We start from the raw sequence: 20,215 nt of genomic DNA on the forward strand, positions 1-20,215 counted from the left end.
TCAGTAGAAACTAACATACATGTATCAATAAAAACTGTTCGGTTCATATGCCTGTGTGTGCAGGCACATTTGAAGCAGGCCTTGACAACTCAGTGAATCAGCGTAGTAGTCGTGCACTCGATGTCTTCAAAGTACATGTATTCACATTTTGTAAACTGTCGTACTCGTACCTTTTTGTCAGTATACTTGAATCACTCTTTTCTTGTTTTACAACAGGATAATATGATTTTTTTTTTCCTTACAGATGACGCAAAATATAATTTCGATTATTGTTTTCTTGTGGGTGTGTGTGTGTTTTTTTTTTTTTTTTTTTTTTTTTTTTTTTTTTTTTTGATATTGGAGCTTCGGTCGAAATTACTCTGTGTGCGGTCAAGGCTACCCTTCACGTATACAGTGTATCTTGTAATTTTATATGCTGCATGACCAGACGAATAATGCATGCTTAACAAACAATGACATAATGGAACATAACTTGAGTAAAAAGAGAATTAATTAAAAAAAACCTACCCTAACTAAATGCATAAATTGCAGCTTTTTTATAATCCACATATTATCCATGCAGATATTACTTATACAATAAAAAGCAGCCGCAAGATAAATTGAGTGAAGACCGCCATTTAATACATCATCCAAAAAGATGCTGTCTACCATATGAATGCTCGAGCTCGTTTATTTCTTTGTAGTGATATTTTATATATAATTATATAAAAGTACCTACCCTTCCTACTTTATGAATTAGTTACTTTTTCTTTCACTAGATACAATATGTGGGGGGGGGGGGGGGTTCCCGCCCTATTGCACATGCAAGTATTGCCCCATTTCACTTTTTTAAGGATTGTAGTATATGGAAATTTGTATTTCATGTATTTAGTTAAATGAAATGAAAACGGACATTTTATTCGATGAATTGAGCTAAGACCCCTAGCCTCTCCCTCTCCACCACAAACATCTACTTTCAAAATAATACACTTTCCGAAGTAGTGCCACTGATTTTTAATAGTTGATTTCTGTAACGTTGGAAAACAATGCTTATTTATTGTCAATTGCTCTCTCTCTCTCTCTCTCTCTCTCTCTCTGTCTCTCTCTCACAAACACATAAATGTACACTTTTATACAAGGCACTATATATATGCGCATCACCTATAGTCTGTCCCACCAAGCTATTGTCACCACTTTTTGCAACATATCTCAAAATATATAAATACCTTGGCCTTCAACTTAGGTTCGATAGATAGATCATTTTTTTTCCAATTTCCCTGCATTGATCCGAACCCTCGAGTTCAACCGGTGTATTGACACGGCGGCAAATTCAAAGTCTACGGGGATTTAACATTGCCAAAATGGCCGTCACTTCGGAAGGGGGTCCATCATTATTCGTGAATTTCCGTTCTTTACCGTCATTGACGTAATACACTTTCGGAAATGCTCTGTACTTACGGACGTCCGGAAAAGCATACCGCCCGAGACTTACCAAGCACCTAATACACAATGGCATGTGTACTTTAAAATTAGTGATAAAATACGGAGTTTTCAGCATACATTGCATATCAATTGACAGTTCTCAGAGCTAAACACTGCGACCTATTTGAATTCATATATATTCAAGGATTCGTAAGTTTGAATGATAAAAACATTGGAGGCCAGGAGGCTGCAAAATATCAACCAAGCAAGAGTGCCATGACTGCTTTGCCAAAACATGCAAGCGAATACGTTCTAGAGTGTAAATGTTAACAAAATCTACAATTTTACCTTGCAATGAGTAAATCCCAAACACAATATATATATATAGTTCAATGTAAACACGATTAAACATCTTGTCACTTCTATACATGTCCCGTGAATGCACTTCCTGGATTCGTTTTACTTATAACACTTATCACACATATATCCACCATTGTTAATACTTTTTGAATCTTTGTGCAAAACAAGACTTGTAGTCTGCATCAAACTACGTCACCAGTGGATTTTGACCATGCCCTTCGAAAACTTCCTGTATCGGCATTAGGTAAATTTGGGCCCTGAGATTTTAAACATTTTATATCAAGTCTTTCCATTAATAAATGCCAGAATACCAAATATCAAGGACACAGTCAAACATGTACTCATGGAATACACTTTATATATTTTTTTTATTATGTCTGTAGATTTTGTATGAATATGAACTTTTAAAATATAACCAGGGACCTATATACTAACTATTAAAGTATATAGGTCCCTGATATAACAAACACTTTAAAAAAAATGTATATTTGCAGGAAATATAACTTCTTGTCAAATCCCTCTCATAGTAAAAAAAAAAATTAAAAACTATAGACAAAATTAAATAAGCATAAATAATACAAAGCATTATACAGCTGTTTTATTTGGAAACAAGAATTTAATTGTAGGATACAGAATAGCTAGCTGATGAAGACATCAGACAGACCAGCACAAGCAAAGATGATTAAACCACCCAAAGTACCTGCAGATACATGTACATGTATATGGCCTTTTATACTTTTTTGAAAATTGAAAAAAACTGTGGAATCATTTTATTGGGGGGGGGGGGGGGGGGCATTAATCAGCTGTTAGTGGACAGGCATTTAATTCAACTGGTTTGTGGAGACATAATTCATAAGGTTAAATTTAAAATACATTAAGTTAAAGATTCAATGAATTGACAAGCTGAAAAAATTATTATTTGTGGGAATATAAATTAGTGGATATGTTTGACCCACCTATCCTCCCCCAAGAACAATGATGATTCCACAGTAAATGCTGCCAATTACTTTTTTTTAAATACCAAATAATTGAGTTATGTGTCTGAAACCGACAAAGTAAATACTTGTTGAAGTTATGATAATTTACATCTTCTTCTGTGCAAAGTAAATTCACACTGTAATAATTAAGGATATAACATACAAATTCAGTAGAAGAAATGAAAGTCAACTGCTCTGTGGTGCTGTTGTTTATGGTTTGATTTGAAAGTCCCTTCAGCCTTGGTACAATAGAAAAGTCTTGATTCATATTCGACACAATGAAGCCAAGAATGAAGCTATGAATGAGTTGGAGAGTGGGTATATATCACTATCTTGTTTTTTTTTATTTACACTCTTAACAGTTCTGTTGAAAATGGTTTCTGGCTTATCCAGTGTCCAGATCACTAAGTAGAGTACCAGTTAATATTTGTTTGAGCCATCACTTTTGGTCTGAAATAGATGGTAATACACTTGAATGTTAAATGTTATTAAAATTCTTGAGAATGAAAATTTATGGTTTTAAAAGTAATTGGAGTGAAATTAAGGAATGAATTTCAATTCTACATGTACCAAGATAGTATGAATTATATACATATGGAAAATACAATTTTTATTTTCAGATTCCAGCCTGAAGTATGCAATTTAGACAGAGTAAAGACATTTTAATATTTTATATATACATGTATAACTTACATGTACTAGTCCAGAAGATTCCTGAAACTCTGTGATTCACCCAATTACATGAATGCCTTCGAGTCTGGTCATCATAACAATGTACTCTAATTTTTTTAACCTTCAAAAAAAAAATTATGTAAATAAATAAAGGCATATTAATCAAGTATACTTTACTTCTTTATTACAATGTGTTCATACACTGTATACAATATGCATGATCTCAGTTTTCTGGCCTTTTATTAGCTCACCTGAGCCGAAGGCTCAAGTGAGCTTTTCTGATCACATTTTGTCTGTAGTCCGTCTGTCCGTCTGTCTGTCCGTCTGTCCGTCTGTAAACTTTTCACATTTTCGACTTCTTCTCAAGAACCACTGGGCCAATTTCAACCAAACTTGCCACAAAGTATCCTTGGGTGAAGGGGATTCAAATTTGTTCAAATGAAGGGCCACGCCTTCTTCCAAGGGGAGATAATTATGAATTCGTGAAAAATTAATGGCATCATTAAAAAATATTCTTCTCAAGAATCACTCTGCTTGAAAATATGAAACTTATGTGGAAGCATCCTCAGGTAGTGTAGATTCAAGTTTGTTCAAATCATGACCCCTGGGGGTCGGGTGGGGCCACAATGGGCGATCAAAGTTTTACATAGGAATATATAGGAAAAATCTTTAAAAATCTTCTTTTCAAGAACAACAAAGCCATGATTGGTCATATTTACATGAAAGCATCCTTAGTTAGTGTAGATTAAAGTTTGTTCAAATCATGATCCCCGGGGGTCAGGTGGGGCCACAATGGGCGATCAAAGTTTTACATAGGAACATATAGGAAAAAATCTTTAAAAATCTTCTTCTCAAGAACAGCAAAGCCATGATTGGTCATATTTACATGGTAGTATCCTCAAGTAGTGTAGATTCAAATTTGTTCAAATCATGACCCCCAGGGGTAGGTAGGGTGGGGCCACAATGGGCGATCAAAGTTTTACATAGGAATATATAGGAAAAATCTTTAAAAATCTTCTTCTCAAGAACAGCAAAGTCATGATTGGTCATATTTATATGGTAGCATCCTCAGGTAGTGTATATTCAAATTTGTTCAAATCATAACCCCCGGGGATAGGGTGGGGCCACAATGGGCGATCAAAGTTTTACATAGGACATATATGGGGGGGGGGGGGGGGCTTTTAAAATCTTCTTCTGCTGATCAGTAGTATTATTATGAGTATTACTTATGTGGAACCATCCTCAGCCAGCGTAGATTTGTTCAATTTATGGCCCCAGGGTTAGGGTTTGGCCACAATAATGATTTATAATTAAATGAGTCAAAGTTTTACATCATGAATATTTTTTAACTTTAGGCCACAAAACAGCTTTAAAAATATATAAATATGACATTGATTTATGTTTTCTAAATTAATGTATTTGAAAAAAAAGAACGACAAGTTAATCTGTACTTCACAAATAAACATATTGCAATATGAAGATTATATTTGGATCGGGTTCGATATTTCGAATATCAAAACGAGGTTCTTTGTTCCTTGACGCCATATTGAAGAAAAACAAAGGAGCTATTTGCCATTATTGTCTACTTAGTTAGGTTTAATAGATTTGATTTCCCAAGGTAATGTTATCCAATTATTGATGAAAAATGCACTGTCTGTTAATTCTTGTATTTATTCTTTTACGAGATAATCATGACGAGGAAGTAGATATTACCGAGCTCCGATTTTTTATGGATCCAGCAAGAAACGAAATACTATAATCTGGGACAGAAAGAAAATCTGATGGGATTAAAATATTGCAGTTGATAAAAATATAGATATTTTTCTTTTTATTTCATAAATTTTCCGATGTAGGTTTCAGCCAATCGAAATCCAGACAATAATGTGCTGTCGGAGACTGGGACAGCTACACAGCGTGTAAAACGTGTTTTCAGAAATTAAAAAAGAAGTGTTTACAGAGATTAAAAAAAATATAAAGTAAATAAAGACAGACAAACATGCTAAATATTTTCATATAAGAGAATGTGTTGATTACTGCATTTTCTTCGAAAGCATCTGGAAGAGGTGGTATTGTATTTAATTTGGAGTTAGGCTATACTTTTATTGTATACTATGGGGTAAAAAACATAATAGTTCTCAGTTGTTGTGAATTAAGTTTATTTTTCAAAGTTTATCTGTGGAGATATAGCTAAGTAATTTACAAATTCTGCCCTGGAATGCACTGAATGGCATGGCCTGTCTTAAGTAAAAGTGGAGTCGGGGAGTTTCAGATAGGATGTTCTATTGTTAAAATGATAAATGTCCTACAGATGATAGAATGCGTTCCATGTATTGTCAGTGTAGCAAAAAGAATATGGGAGATAACTCTGAGTGCATTTACTATGAAAAATCCTGAGAGTTCCGAATGTCAACATGGTGTGTAAATTTGAAACAAGTAAAAAAAACGGTGGTGAAAAAGTGTATGGATTAAATTTTTATATGAAAGGTATTTACAGTCTCAAAAAGGTTTGTTATGATTAATTTAACTGTTATTTTCAATGCAACTTCATTAATTTTCTCCAAAATTGTTTCGGAGCGATTCTGCAATTTTCTGCTACATTACAGGTATATGGGAGGCATTCTATCTGTGGTGAGGGCCTGTCCCTAGATACAGTTAGATTATTCTAAGTAAGGGAAATTAAGATTTTTTTCAGATTTGCAATGCAGCAGTCATAACTTTGTGTTGTAGTAGCATATCAGAGAAGGAGAGGTTTAGTTGCTTTTGCAAAACAGTGGTTTCAGAATATGATGTTTGCGAAACTTTCAAAGTAATAAAGAAGATGAGTAAACTTAAAAGTGTTGTGTGATTTGTTTAAAGTTGCATTTTAGATAATGTTTAAATAAAATTACATGCATGTTTAAAGAAAGTTTAAGCTTGCTGAAATGCATCTAGTGTCCTTAACACACAGGCGTTTTACCAGTATGGAGTACTGTGTGCACCAAAAGCACTAGCTCGATGCCCCAAAACTAGTAATAATTTAATGGGGCTAGTAGAATGCAGGTCAGCAATAGCCTAATTGGACTAGTAGAATTTTCAGTTGTATTTATCTATTACCTGCTCAGTATTTTAAATGATTGTCAAAAAAAGATTTCTTTTCTTACGCCATCTTTAAAGTAATGTTTGCCTGCCATCTCCCGACTCAAAATAAAATTATTGGGTCGGTAGGTAGGTGGGAAAATTTTTTTCCCCAGAAAATTTCAACATAATTGTTGACGGAATTAGAGGGAAAAAAAGAAATATCCTGTAAGGAATGTAAAAAAAAAAGTATAGAGTCGGACCGTTTTTAGTCAGGAGAGGGCAACCAAACAATTTTTCAAAGATGGCCTTATTGAAATTTTGACTTATCTTTATCAGGTCTGGACGATTTCCAAATATGGAAGTCAAGAACGATAACTGAAAGTTGCTATAAATATATATCATATACACGTAAATATTTTACTGTCCAATCAGACAAAAGCATTTTTACACACCCAAAACATATTTCAAAGGAACAAAAAGAGAACATATGTTTTTTTTTGTTTTTGTTTTTTTTTTTTGTTTTTTTTTTGTTTTTTTTTTTTTTTTGATCGAAAAGATTTTTTTGACAAAAAATATTTAGAAGTAAGATGAAAAGTTTCGAAGAATAAGGTATTCCCCACATATTTACCGTGAACAAACCTGGCATTTTCATTTTGGAAAAGAAAAAAAATAATGCATGTAACTATGCAATGTTTTACGGAGGATTACCGGTATATCACACTGACAAGTTATTATCAAGTACAATTATAACGTTTAGCAGAACATACTCTTATGTTGAAAAATATAATTTTGCTTAGCTGTCCAATTTTCATCGATAACGCGTAGTTTCCAATGTGTATAGCTTTACTGCACACAAGTATTGATCGTATAGACTATATAGCTACATGTAGTTTTAAAATAATACGGGTTTCATGAGCACCAAATACACTTTAAATGGACAAAAGGAAAGATAAAAAACATGGAGAAAAGGAAATGTTCATGAATGCTTTTTATCACCATATCTTACATGTACCTCGCATATCAGAAACTACATGGACGATTTTGTAATAAACACTCGGGAAGTAATTAAGACTGATACATTCCCATATGAAAACTTTTTCATGTCAGGTCTAAAAACTGAAATCTGCTGTATTTATATAAAATTTCTCAACACAAGTTAAACTTTTAGGATTGCTTCCTCATAGTGAGAGATTTTTAACCCCACTTAGAATTTATATTAAACCTTCAAGTCGTGTTTATTCACGGTAGAATTGTCAAATATACTATATCATTCCTAAATGTGCTTAAAGTTTACAAAAAGTTTGTTCTAAAAAAATCTTTTGAGCAAAAAAAACTTTAAAACCACATGTTTCATTTTCTCATGGGTTTGTCTAAAGGACGTTATCTGATTGGTCAGAAGGATTGACACCTTGTTTACTCACTGTATTTATAGCAATTCACAGTTATTGTTCTTGACTTCCATATTTGGAAATCGTCCAGACCTGTTTATGTCCATGGTTTTAGCTCTTTTGAGCCAAAGGCTCAGAGAGCTAATGCTATGGCCATTTGTGAGGTGTGCGTAAACTTTTTACAATATGGGCAATAGCTCAAGAACCCCCTTGGCCAATTATTGTCAAATTTGTCACAGAGTATCCTTGGCCCAAGGGCTCCCGTTTATACTAAAAATAGGGTTATGACCCTTAAACAAGGGGAGATAATTAGGAAAATAGAAACAAAAGTACTGGTTGCTAAAAAATCTTCATCTCAAGAACCACTGGGCAGATTATCACCAAACTTATACAAAAGGATGAGGATATGTTGTAGATTAAAATTTGCATGAGGATTTACCCTGGGGCAAAGGGTGTGGTCTCAAGGTCACTTCAAAGTTGACCAAAAATTACATTTTATTCAAATGTTGATATTTTGCTCACTACAAGGACTAGGATCATCAAATCTTGTCAGTTGATGCATCTAAGGACTTCATATCATGTTGACTCAAAAGTAGGTCATGGTGACCAACTTTTTAAATTTTGTGGCCATTCTTTTTCAAAATGATTTAGAGGCATATTTTGAACAATTTAAGGCCTATGATCATCAAAGTTTGTCAGATGATGTATCTTGGATCCTCAGAGTAACTAAAAAATAGGTCACCTTGACCTACTTTCTGAATTTTATGGCTAATCTTTTTCAAAACAATTAAGGTCATTAATTAGGATACTGAGAGGTTTAGAATCATGAAATCTTGTAACATGATGCATCTTGGGGCCATAAAACATATTTATTAAATAGTAGGTCACAGTGACCTACTTTTTGAACTTTGCAGGCATTCAATTTCAAAGCGTTTTTGGAGGCATAACTTGGACATTTTAGGGTCTATGATCATAAAACTTTGTAAGTTGATGCATCTTGGGTCCTCAAAAAACGTCAATTGAAAAGTAGGTCACCGTGACCTACTTTTCAATTTATATGACTATAATTAAATATTTCAGATACTAATTGACTTTGTCAGTTGATGCATCTTCGGAGAAGGTCGACTGAAAAGTAAGTCACCCTGACCTACTTTTGAAAATATATGGCTTTGATTAAATATTTTTGGTACTAATTGGCTTACAATCATCAAACTTTGTCAGTTGATGCATCTTGTGTCCTCAGAGTACAATAACTGAAAAGTAGGTCAGTGTGACCTACTTCTGAAAATTTATGGCTTTTTAATTAAATATTTCATGTACTAATTTTCTTAGAATCATCAAACTTAGTCAGTTAATGCATCTTGGGTCCTTGGAGTACGACAACTGAAAAGTAGGTCACCCTGACCTACTTTAAAAAATTTTATGGCTGTATTTAATATTTTTTATGGTACTATTTGGCTTAGAATTATCAAAATATGTCAGTTGATAGATCTTCTGTCCTAGCAGCAGGTCAGCTGAAAAGTAGGTCACCGTGACCTACTTTTCAATTTATATGACTATAATTAAATATTTCAGGAATTGGCTTAGAATCATCAAACTTTATCAGTTCATGAATCTTGGGTCTTTGGAGAAGGTCGACTGAAAAGTAGGTCACCATGACCTACTTTTGAGATTTTATGGCTGTATTTAATATTTTCTTCTGGTACTGTTTGGCTTGGAATCATCAAAATTTGTCAGTTGATATATCTTGGGTCCTTGCAGTAGGTCGACTGAAAAGTAGGTCACCATGACCTACTTTCAATTTATATGACTATAATTAAATATTTCAGGTACTTATTGGCTAGGAATCATCAAACTGTGTCAGTTGATACATTTTGGGTCTTTGGAGTAGGTCAACTGAAAGGTAGGTCACCATGACCTCTTTTGAAAATTTATGGCTTTAATTAAATATATCAGGTATAAATTGGCTTAGAATCATCAAACTTTGTCAGTTGATGCATCTTGGGTCTGCAGAGTTAATCGACTGAAAAGTAGGTCACTGCGACCTACTTCTGAAAATTTATGGCTTTTTTAAAATATATCAGGCACTGATTGGCTTAGAATTATCAAACTTTGTCAGTTGATGCATCTTGGGTCCTCAAAGTATTTGAAGTCCAAAGGTCAAGGTCACAAATTCATACATTCTGTTCGTGAGTAAAAACTTCATTTCCAAGCAATGTTTCTAGAAGCTTTTGAGCTTTTGCAATGAAATTTTATACCGTAACTCCCTATGGCCCTCCCAACCCCTTTAAAGTGTCCCCCTTTTAGATCCTTGCATGGATTTTTTTCCTTAAGTGGGGGACACATTTTCTCTGAATTAGCTTCAACTATATTTGAATTGTGTTTTATATAAAAAAAAATGTTAAAGAGATGGTATCTATCTGAACTTTATTAGAGATTTGATTAAGCATGGAATTAAGGTGGGTGACCCCTATTAAAGGGGCCTGGACATACAGTTGCATTGTGTACAATTTCAAACTTGGTACACTGCTTTCCTCTATGAAGTAGATGACCCCTGTTAATTTGATGGTCAAAAGTTAAATGATATAGGAAGAATGGTCAACTTAGTCTTTGAGAACCATTTGTTTTACAGACTTCAGATTGAGTTCACTGGTAACCCTAAGAAGTAAATTATCTTTAATGATATTGAAGTCTGTTGGAGATCAATCTTAGTATAATGTTTGTCCCTCGCTGGTCGATATTCAAATTTTCTCCATATTGGAAATTTTAAGTTGTTTTGATATATCTACATGGAGGTGGGGTGGAGATCTATGTTTCTCAAGCAATTTTTAGCTCACCTTGACAAAGTCAAAATGAGCTTATGCTATACCCCCGGCGTTGGCGTTGGCGTCACGGTTAAAGTTTTAGGAGCAAGTCCTTCCCAAGTAACTATAAGCCCTACCTGGACCAAACTTGCATGGATGATGCATCAAGGGATGGACACTACCACACTTGCTTCGAATGCTGGATCTGACCTAGATTTTCCAGATGAGTGACCAGGTTAAAGTTTTTGGAACAGGTCCACTCCCAAGTAACTATAAGCCCTACCTGGACCAAACTGTTAAAGTTTTAGGAGCAAGTCTTTCCCAAGTAACTATAAGCCCTACCTGGACCAAACTTCCATGGATGATGCATCAAGGGATGGACACTACCACACTTGCTTCGGATGCTGGATCTGACCTAGATTTTCCAGATGAGTGACCAGGTTAAAGTTTTTGGAGCAGGTCCATTCCCAAGTAACTATAAGCCCTACCTTGACCAAACTTTCATGGATGATGCATCTAAGGATGGACACTACCACACTTGCTTTGGATGCTGATTCTGACCTTTATTTTTTTAGATGAGTGAATTTTAGCCTAGTTTAATCAAATTAGCATGGATGATGTATCTTGGGATGGACACTTTCAGACTTGTTTTGGATTCTGAATCTCACCTACATTTTCCAGACGAGTGACCAGGTTAATGTTTTTGGAGTAGCTATATAATATTATGGCATGTTATGATTAAACTTGCATGGATGGTGCATCTAAGGATGAAAACTTCAAGACTTGCTTTGGATGTTGGAACTGACCAAAATTTTCTTAGATTAGTAAACAGGTTTTTTGAGCAGGTCTATTTCCAAGTAGCTATAAGTCCTTCTGAAATCAAACTTGATCTTGGGATGAACACTAACTAGCAAAAATATGATGTGAGATTTGCATTACTTATAGATAACCTTCGTCGAGGTGAGCTTCATAATCTTTGATTACCTATGTTTTTAAATTGCTTTATCTTTCCAGAAATTTTCCTAGTGGATTTTTTTTTTTTTTGGAATTTTTTTTTAATTGTGAAGCCCCCCCTCTATTTATTTTATTTTTTATAAACAGTGTGGTTTCTTTATCTTAAATAAAGCATTATCAAATAATTAATTGTTGCCATTTAAAAGGAGAAATATAAAAAATAATTTTCTTCTTTAATCTCCAAAATGTTGTTTTGTAGATGCCTCGCAAGAAGTACTGGAGGAAAAGCACTGCCATGAAAGAGTTACAGACTGACAGGACTGAGGAGACTGGCCTCATGAAAAACAGTAAAACAATGTCTGACCTGGACTTGACTGAGGAGACTGGCCTCATGAAAAACAGTAAAACAATGTATGACATTAGAATGACTGAGGAGACTGGCCTCGTGAAAAACAGTAAAACCAATGTAGACCCTGAGGAGCCTGCCCTCAGGTTACAAAAAAACAGGAAAACCAAAGAAAGTTGTGAAACAAATTTGTGCGATGAACTTTGTGAAAAAGATTTGCTCAATGAACTCTGGAAAAAAGATCTGCTCAATGAATCTGCTGAAATGATTTTGCAAAATAGTTTTGTTGAAAAAAGTTTAGCCAAAAAAATTTCTACTACTGAATCTTCACAGTATATGAGTGGCAATGTTGGAGATAAAACCTTACAGAATTATTACAAAGGTAATAAGGTTTGTACCAGAAAAATAGTATTTGGGTCATTCCATCAAGGGGACATTAGATTTTCAACATTCTCAAGAGGTAGTCAATGTACTTGCAATGCTCTTATCATGCTGATTAAATGTTATGAAGGATATTCATTTACTTCAGAATTGATAGACAGAATTTTGATATCAGGAGACCAAATTTATGGAAAGACTGTTAGAAGTTTGCAACAAAGTGGAAAGTTTCACAACAAACTTTTAAACTTTGATGAATTGCCAATGAATATATCACTGGGAGAGAATCATCATGTTATTCAAAAATTTGAAACTATTTGGGGATTGGTTGTCTCTGAGGTACAAAATAGGCAAGTTAAAACATTGCATTTGGCTTTAGAAGAGGCATTTCAAATTTCAAGATATTTATTGATAATGATAGGAGCCATTTGTTCTGCTGTATATAAAGTGTCAAACAGTGAGTATTACTTCTTTGACTCGCATTCACATGATAGTGATGGCATGTCTTCATGTGAAGGTAAATCTATAATAGTGCTCAACAGGAGTATTGATGACCTAGTGTCTTATATGTACAATATGTATAACAGCATGCATATTGATCTTGAAGTGCAGTTTGAAATTTTACCCATCTCAATCACTACGTTATATCATAGCTTTCCAGAAAATGATCCATTGCAGAGAAAGTTTTACAGAATGGATGAAAAGCTAACAGCAGAGATAAATTCAAAATCTAAAATCAAAACCAGGAAAACATATATGAGAGAATACATGAAGAAAAAGAGACAGAATGAAGAATTCAAATATGTTGAAAGAAACAAAGATGCCAAGGCCAAACAAATGAAAAGACAAGTTTGTGAAATAAAAAAAGAAAGAAAATGAAAGGGAAACAATTGCAAGAAAGTTGAAAAGGCGAAATGTAGAAGTGAGAGGAAAAGAAAAAGAACTGGATAAAGCTGCAAGGAAATTGAAAAGACAAGATAATGAAGTTAATGAGAAAGAAAATGAAAGGGAAACAACTGCTAGAAAGTTGAAAAGGCAAAATGTTGAAGTGAGAGGAAAAGAAAAAGAATTAGATAAAGCTGCGAGGAAGTTGAAAAGGCAAAATGTTGAAGTGAGAGGAAAAGAAAAAGAATTTGATAAAGCTGCAAGGAAGTTGAAAAGACAAAAGAATGAAGTTAAAGAGAAAGAAAATGAAAGGGAAACAACTGCAAGAAAGTTGAAAAGGCAAAGTGTTGAAGTGAGAGGAAAAGAAAAAGAATTAGATAAAGCTGCAAGGAAGTTGAAAAGACAGAATAAAGAAGTTAAAGAGAAAGAAAATGAAAGAGAAACAACTGCAAGAAAGTTGAAAAGGCAAAATGTTGAAGTGAGAGGAAAAGAAAAAGAATTCGATAGAGTTGCAAGGAAGTTGAAAAGAAAAAATAATGAAGTAAAAGAAAGAGAAAATGAAAGAGAAACAAGTGCACGAAAAATAAAACGACAAAATGTAGAAGTAAAAGTAAAAGAAAGAATAATGGATAAGTCTGCAAGGAAGTTGAAAAGATTAAATATTGAGGTAAAACAAAAAGAAAATAATATAAATAGAATTTCAAAACGAAAACATAGGGAAAACCCTTTCGTTCTTGAAAAACAACGATTAAAAATACAAGCTAGAAGAAATGACTTTTCTTATAGACAATATGAAAGATTGAATAATAGACAAAGGAAACAAGACAAAAGAATAAATGAAGAAAATTGTAATGAAGAAAATGAAAGAAATAGACAAAGGCAGTTTGGAAACTACTTACAGGATTGCATCCAAAAATTTCATGAAAAGATTAAACATGGTCCAGTTTTTGTATGCTCATGTTGTCATCAAACATGGTTCAAAGAAAGTGTTTTAAAGGTGGAAAACACACATATGGATGACACAACTAAAACTAGATATCTTACTGGTATTATTTCTGTTGGAAATGCAGAATGGATTTGCAATACTTGTTATTCAGCTGTAAGAGAAGGAAAAATCCCCAAATTGTCTGTTTTAAATGGAATGACATGGCCACCTAAGCCAAAAGAATTGGATTTGTTTCCATTGGAAGAAAGATTAATATCACTTAGGATACCCTTCATGCAAATTAGAGAGTTGCCAAGAGGTGGACAATATTCTGTGAAAGGAAATATTGTGAATGTTCCTGTGGATATTCAACCTACTGTAAATAGCTTGCCTAGAAAGATGGATGAAAATATCACAGTTCCTGTGAAGTTAAAGAAAAGGTTGTCTTACCAAAAGTGTGATTATCATGAAAATGTACGACCATCAAAAGTATTGATGGCATTACATTGGCTTTTGAACAACAGTGACTTTTATAAGAATGCCAACATCAATGTTGATGATAGATGGTTTCAAGAAATTACATCTTCAGCAAATGAAATCGTTGAAGAATTCGTGCAAACACAGACGAGAAAAGATCAAAATATTGATAATCTTGATACAGATGATGATGATGATGAATTCTGTGAAGTAGATGGAGTTGATAGGGATGGTAATTGTGATACTCTGTTAGATGATGCTTCTCGAGACATGAATCAGATATACACCTTTGCTCCAGGAGAAGGACAACGTCCGCTTAGTTTATATCAAGATCAGTCTGCAGAATATTTATCGTTTCCAACAATATTTTGTGGAAAGGGAAGATTACAAGATAATGAAAGACAAGTTCGTGTCTCATATGCAGATATAGCTAAATGGGAATTGAGAAGTGTTGATAGACGTGCTGCCCAATCTGTTCCAAATTTGTTTTTCAAGTTGAAAAAAATACAAATGAAGCAAGTTACAGACAAATGCAACCTTGCACTTAGGAAATGCAAAACCAAAGGAAAATCCATGACAGCAAATGAAATGAAAAATCCTGAAAATGTGAGTAATCTTGTTAGACACAATGAAGGTTTCTTTGTCTTCAGACAGTTACGAAATTCACCTGCATATCTTGAAACTAGAAAAAAAGATGTATTTGCTATGATCAGACAATTAGGTTTACCAACATGGTTTATGTCATTATCTGCAGCTGATACAAGATGGAATGATCTCATCAGAGCACTTGGAGTGTTAAATGATGGAAAGGAATACAGTGATGAACAAATTGACAGTATGTCATGGTTTGAAAAATCACAATTGGTACAAAAGGATCCTATTACATGCACTAGGTACTTTGATCACAGGTTCCGCATGTTTATGAATTCAGTGTTGAGAAGTGACCACCATCCAGTTGGCATTGTAAAAGACTTCTTTTATAGAATTGAATTTCAGCAGAGAGGGTCACCACATGTTCATATGATCGTTTGGATAGAAAATGCTCCAAAATATCATGAAAATAATGAAAATGAGATACTAAATTTTGTGGATAATTACCTTAAATGTGAAAAGAATGAAGAGGAGGATTTGACAGGCTTACAAGTACACAAACATTCACAAACATGTAAAAAGAGAAGTAAAGCTGTATGCAGATTTGGCTTTCCCCTTCCTCCTCTTAAAGAGACTTTGATTTTGGAGCCACTAGAGTCTGATGTTGACAAATTTAAGAAAATGTATGATGATATTCAAAAACAGCTAAATGATATGAAAAATGGATGTGATTTGTCCTATGAGGAGCTCCTGAACACAGTATTAAAAATATCCGAGGAAGATTACATGAAATGTATAAGAAGTTCACTGAGAGGTCCAAAGGTTTTTCTAAAGAGAAAGCCATGTGATATGAGGGTAAACTCATACAACAGTGTTGTTCTTGATGCTTGGAAAGCTAACATTGATATTCAGTATATTTTGGACCCATATGCATGTGCAATGTATATTGTTTCTTATATAAGTAAATCTCAAAGGGGGATGAGTGATTTACTTAACAGAGCTGCAAAGGAAGCTAGAGAAGGAAATCTTGACATTAAAAGACAGGTACGCCATATTGGAAACCATTTTCTCAACAGTGTAGAAGTTGGAGCACAGGAAGCAGCATATTTAGTATTACAAATGCCAATGACCAAGGCATCAAGAGATGTTGTTTTTATCAACACAAGTCCATCAGATAATCGAGTAATTCTCATCAAAACAGATGCTGAATTGGAAAAGTTAACTCCAAATTCTACAGATGTTGAATGTAGCAATGTAATTAAGCGATATGCAAAACGCCCAAAACAGCTTGAAAACTGGTGTTTAGCTGATTATGTCTCACAACTAGATGTTGTATTCCCTAAAGATAATGAAAAAGAGTTCACTGCAAATGAAGTGAATGATGATGATGATGATCAGGACAAAATGTCAGATGATGAAGATAATTCAAGTCTTGATTTTAGTGAAAGTGATACACTTGTTACTCTGAGAAATGGCATAAAGATCAGACGACGAAAAGTACCTAGGGTAATTAGATATGTGCGGTTTAATATCAAAACTGATCCAGAAAATTACTATAGGGAAAAACTAATGTTGTTTTTGCCTTGGAGAGATGAATCTGTTGATCTAATATCAGGAACTGACACATTTGAGAAGTCATTTCATCTGAAGAAGTCTTTTCTTACACATAAGGTCAAGGAATATGAATTTAATGCTGAACAGCTTGATGCAGCTTTGCAAATGGCAACTGATGATTTTTCAGAAGCTTTTGATGAATTGGCACCAAATGCTCAACAGAAAGAAGCAGAAGATGAAAGCGAGGGAATTATTGAATCTGAAAACTTTGTTCAGTTTAATCCTGAAAGACCTATTGAACAGAGACAGTATGATATAGGATCAGATATTGGCATTCCATCTACAAGACAAATAACTGAAGAAAGTTCTGTTAGATTACCAGACAGTGAATACTTGAAACTGCTAGGAAGTCTAAATGTAAAGCAGCGAGAATTTTTCAATCATGTCTTGCAATGGGTCAAAACAAAGTCGGAACCTATTTATTCATTTTTATCTGGGGGTGCTGGTGTTGGCAAATCTGTTTTGATTAGAGCACTTTATCAAACTCTGCACAGATATCTATGTTCTATAGAAGGTGAAAATCCAGATGATATAAGAATACTTCTTTGTGCTTATACTGGCAAGGCAGCATATAACATTGGAGGGGCAACTATAGCATCTGCTTTCCATCAAAAAATTAATCAAAGTCAACAAAGCTTGAACTGTGATGAATTGAATACTTTTCGTACAAAGTACCAAAACCTAAAATTGATCATAATTGATGAGATATCCATGGTTGGCAATAGGTCATTAGCACTCATTGATAGTCGTCTACAACTTCTTACAGGCATCAAAAAACCATTTGGTGGCATTAGCATCATAGCTGTTGGTGATTTCTTTCAACTTAAACCTGTGATGGACCGTTGGATCTTTCAGGATTTGAATCATGATGCTCAAGCTCTTGCAAACAACCTTTGGAAGGAACATTTTTGTATTTTTGAGTTGGATGAAATAATGCGCCAGAAAGATGATCTTGCATTTGCTCAACTTCTCAATCGTCTTCGCTACAATGCAATGACAGCGGAAGATATGAATGTAATACACAGATGCATGATAACGGAAACAAGTGACAATTATCCACACCATGCTCCTCATCTCTTTACACAGAATTCTAAAGTAGATGCATACAACAATCAGTTGATTGAAAAACTTGAAGGAGAAAAGGTGACAGTGAATTCAGTGGATACTGTCCTTAAGGATTATTCAAAGGAACTTAAGGAAAAGCTCCTCAGGTCACTATTGAAAGCAGATGATGTCAGCAAAACTGCCAATTTGATGCAAAATTTGATCCTTGCTGTTGGGATGATATATGATATCTCAGTCAATGTTGATGTATCTGATGGTTTAACAAATGGGTCATCATGTAAGATAGAATTAATTGAAAGGAGAATGGAAAGCATATCGAGACCAAGCATCGTTTGGGTAAATTTTTTTGACTCTGCTATTGGGAAAACAACTCGCAAGAAATACAAACATTTGTTTCATGATGGAATTACTGTGGACTGGACGCCAATTTTTGAAGTTCAGCGTTCTTTTGTATTGAATTACAATACTTTTCAGAGAATTCAATTTCCATTACGACCAGCTGCAGGGAAAACAGTTCATAAAGCCCAAGGCTGTACTGTTGATGAAATTGTTATTGATTTGTCTCAAACTAAAGTGAGGAAAACTCCCCATATTCACTATGTAGCACTAAGCCGGGTACGTTCAGTAGATCATCTTCATATCCTAAACTTCAATGAGCAGGCATTGGCTATGGATGAACAAGTGGTAGAGGAAATGGAAAGAATGAAAAGAGATGTACCACTACAACTTTGTTATGTTCCAGTATACCATGTTGATTTACACTCTTTCAAAATTGCTTTCAACAATTGTAGATCACTTCATAAACACTTCCCACAAATTCAAAATGAACCAAATATTGTTGCATCAGATGTAGTTGGATTCTCAGAAACAAGATTAACTAGTGCAGATATGGCAGAAAATTATCAACTACAGGGATACACTGCAGTATTTAACCATGAGGTCACAGATTGTCTGGATAGACGTCCACATCATGGGACAGCAGTATATGTGAAAAAAGATTACAAAACAACCTGCATCTCAAAGCTGAACAGTGGTTCTATGGAGTTCATCATGGTAAATGTACAATTAAACCAAAGCAGAGATATCCAATTTGTAGTTATTTACAAATATCCATCCTGCTCTTTTGGGGATTTTAAACGTCATGTGGAAATGCATATAAAGCCCTTGATTGATGACCAGAGAGACTTGGTATTCTTAGGAGATTTTAATTTTGATTTGTGTGCTGGGCATACAGACTTTCTAACATTTATGGAAAAAGGCTTTAACTGTAAACAAATTGTACGCAAGACTACTCATGACTCTGGTTCTAAACTTGACTTGATTTTTACAAACAAATCCCCATGTGGAACAGATGTGATTGAAGCATACTGGTCAGATCATAAAATGGTGTACTGTGCATTTGATAAGACTGAGCATTAAATAAAATGGGGCACCAAAGTAAAACATTTCAGAGGGAGATGCATAAGAATGCCCCCTCCCTCATCCCTTTGTCCCAGTCTTTTATTATACCTCTCAAAGTTTGAGGGGTATACTGGAATAAACATGTCCATCTGTCTGTGGCTTCTTCAATATTTGAAGTTTTTTTAATAAAGTTTTTTTTATGATAATGTCATGACAATCAAGAAAGGTAATTTAGACAAGATCAAGGTCACAGAGATCAAATGTGTACTGTAATTCTCACAGGTCATACTTTGGCAAAGGTTGTTCATGAAGAAGAGTAAATTCAGTCATCATATCTCATGCCATGATTGTTTGTATAAGGTCATTTGGTAATATGATGGTAGAGATTATTATGATTATTATGACCATCTAATTACAGTCATCACAACAAGATTCAGGCCATGGAAATGTGCAGTATAATTTTAGCAGAATTGCAGAGAAGTATATGTCTTTCCAAGTTGTCATGTTGGGGTATTAGTCCTATTCAGGCAGATTTAGTCGGAAGACATTGACCTGATAAAATATAAATTATTTTTTTATTATAATAACCTTTGAAAATATGAATTATGTACTTTATCATTGTTTTTAATGTAATAAACTTTTTTGAGATGAAGACATTTTAATTTTAAATCTGACTGTGTTTTGCATATTTAATTCTTATTGTATTGAATGTATATATGTTTACTTACTTAGGATTTTTTTTTTTAAATAAATAATTTATTTTTTTTGCTAGTACAAGTTGCACTGAATTTTTAATGCATATTTAAATCAAAATGATAAGGTCATATTGATTTCATACAATAATTATATTTACACCATATTACCAGTAGGTGTACTCTTGAAGTTTCAGCTTATTTATCAAGATTTGTGAAATTCTGAAC

General features: G+C 34.0%; 1 protein-coding gene and 1 long non-coding RNA gene across 2 annotated transcripts; one reads left to right on the top strand and one right to left on the bottom strand.

The window, feature by feature from the left end:
- Nucleotides 1-2,344: 2,344 nt before the first annotated feature.
- Nucleotides 2,345-3,528, bottom strand: LOC133188958 (uncharacterized). The gene is made up of 2 exons (XR_009721353.1): nucleotides 3,432-3,528; nucleotides 2,345-3,188 (listed from the first exon to the last, which is right to left on the bottom strand). It is a non-coding gene; the product is annotated as an uncharacterized LOC133188958 (long non-coding RNA).
- Nucleotides 3,529-11,872: 8,344 nt separating this feature from the next.
- On the top strand, nucleotides 11,873-19,313 carry LOC133188180 (uncharacterized). The gene is made up of 4 exons (XM_061323560.1): nucleotides 11,873-12,341; nucleotides 12,489-12,676; nucleotides 13,206-13,687; nucleotides 14,009-19,313. The coding sequence occupies exons 1-4, from the start codon at nucleotides 11,873-11,875 to the stop codon at nucleotides 19,311-19,313; spliced, it is 6,444 nt and encodes a 2,147-aa protein (XP_061179544.1).
- Nucleotides 19,314-20,215: the final 902 nt, after the last annotated feature.

The sequence above is a fragment of the Saccostrea echinata genome, unplaced genomic scaffold (assembly GCF_033153115.1).
Source record: "Saccostrea echinata isolate AGI-Se365-2 ecotype Australia unplaced genomic scaffold, CSIRO_AGI_Sech_v1 ptg000016l, whole genome shotgun sequence".
Classification (NCBI taxonomy): domain Eukaryota; kingdom Metazoa; phylum Mollusca; class Bivalvia; order Ostreida; family Ostreidae; genus Saccostrea; species Saccostrea echinata.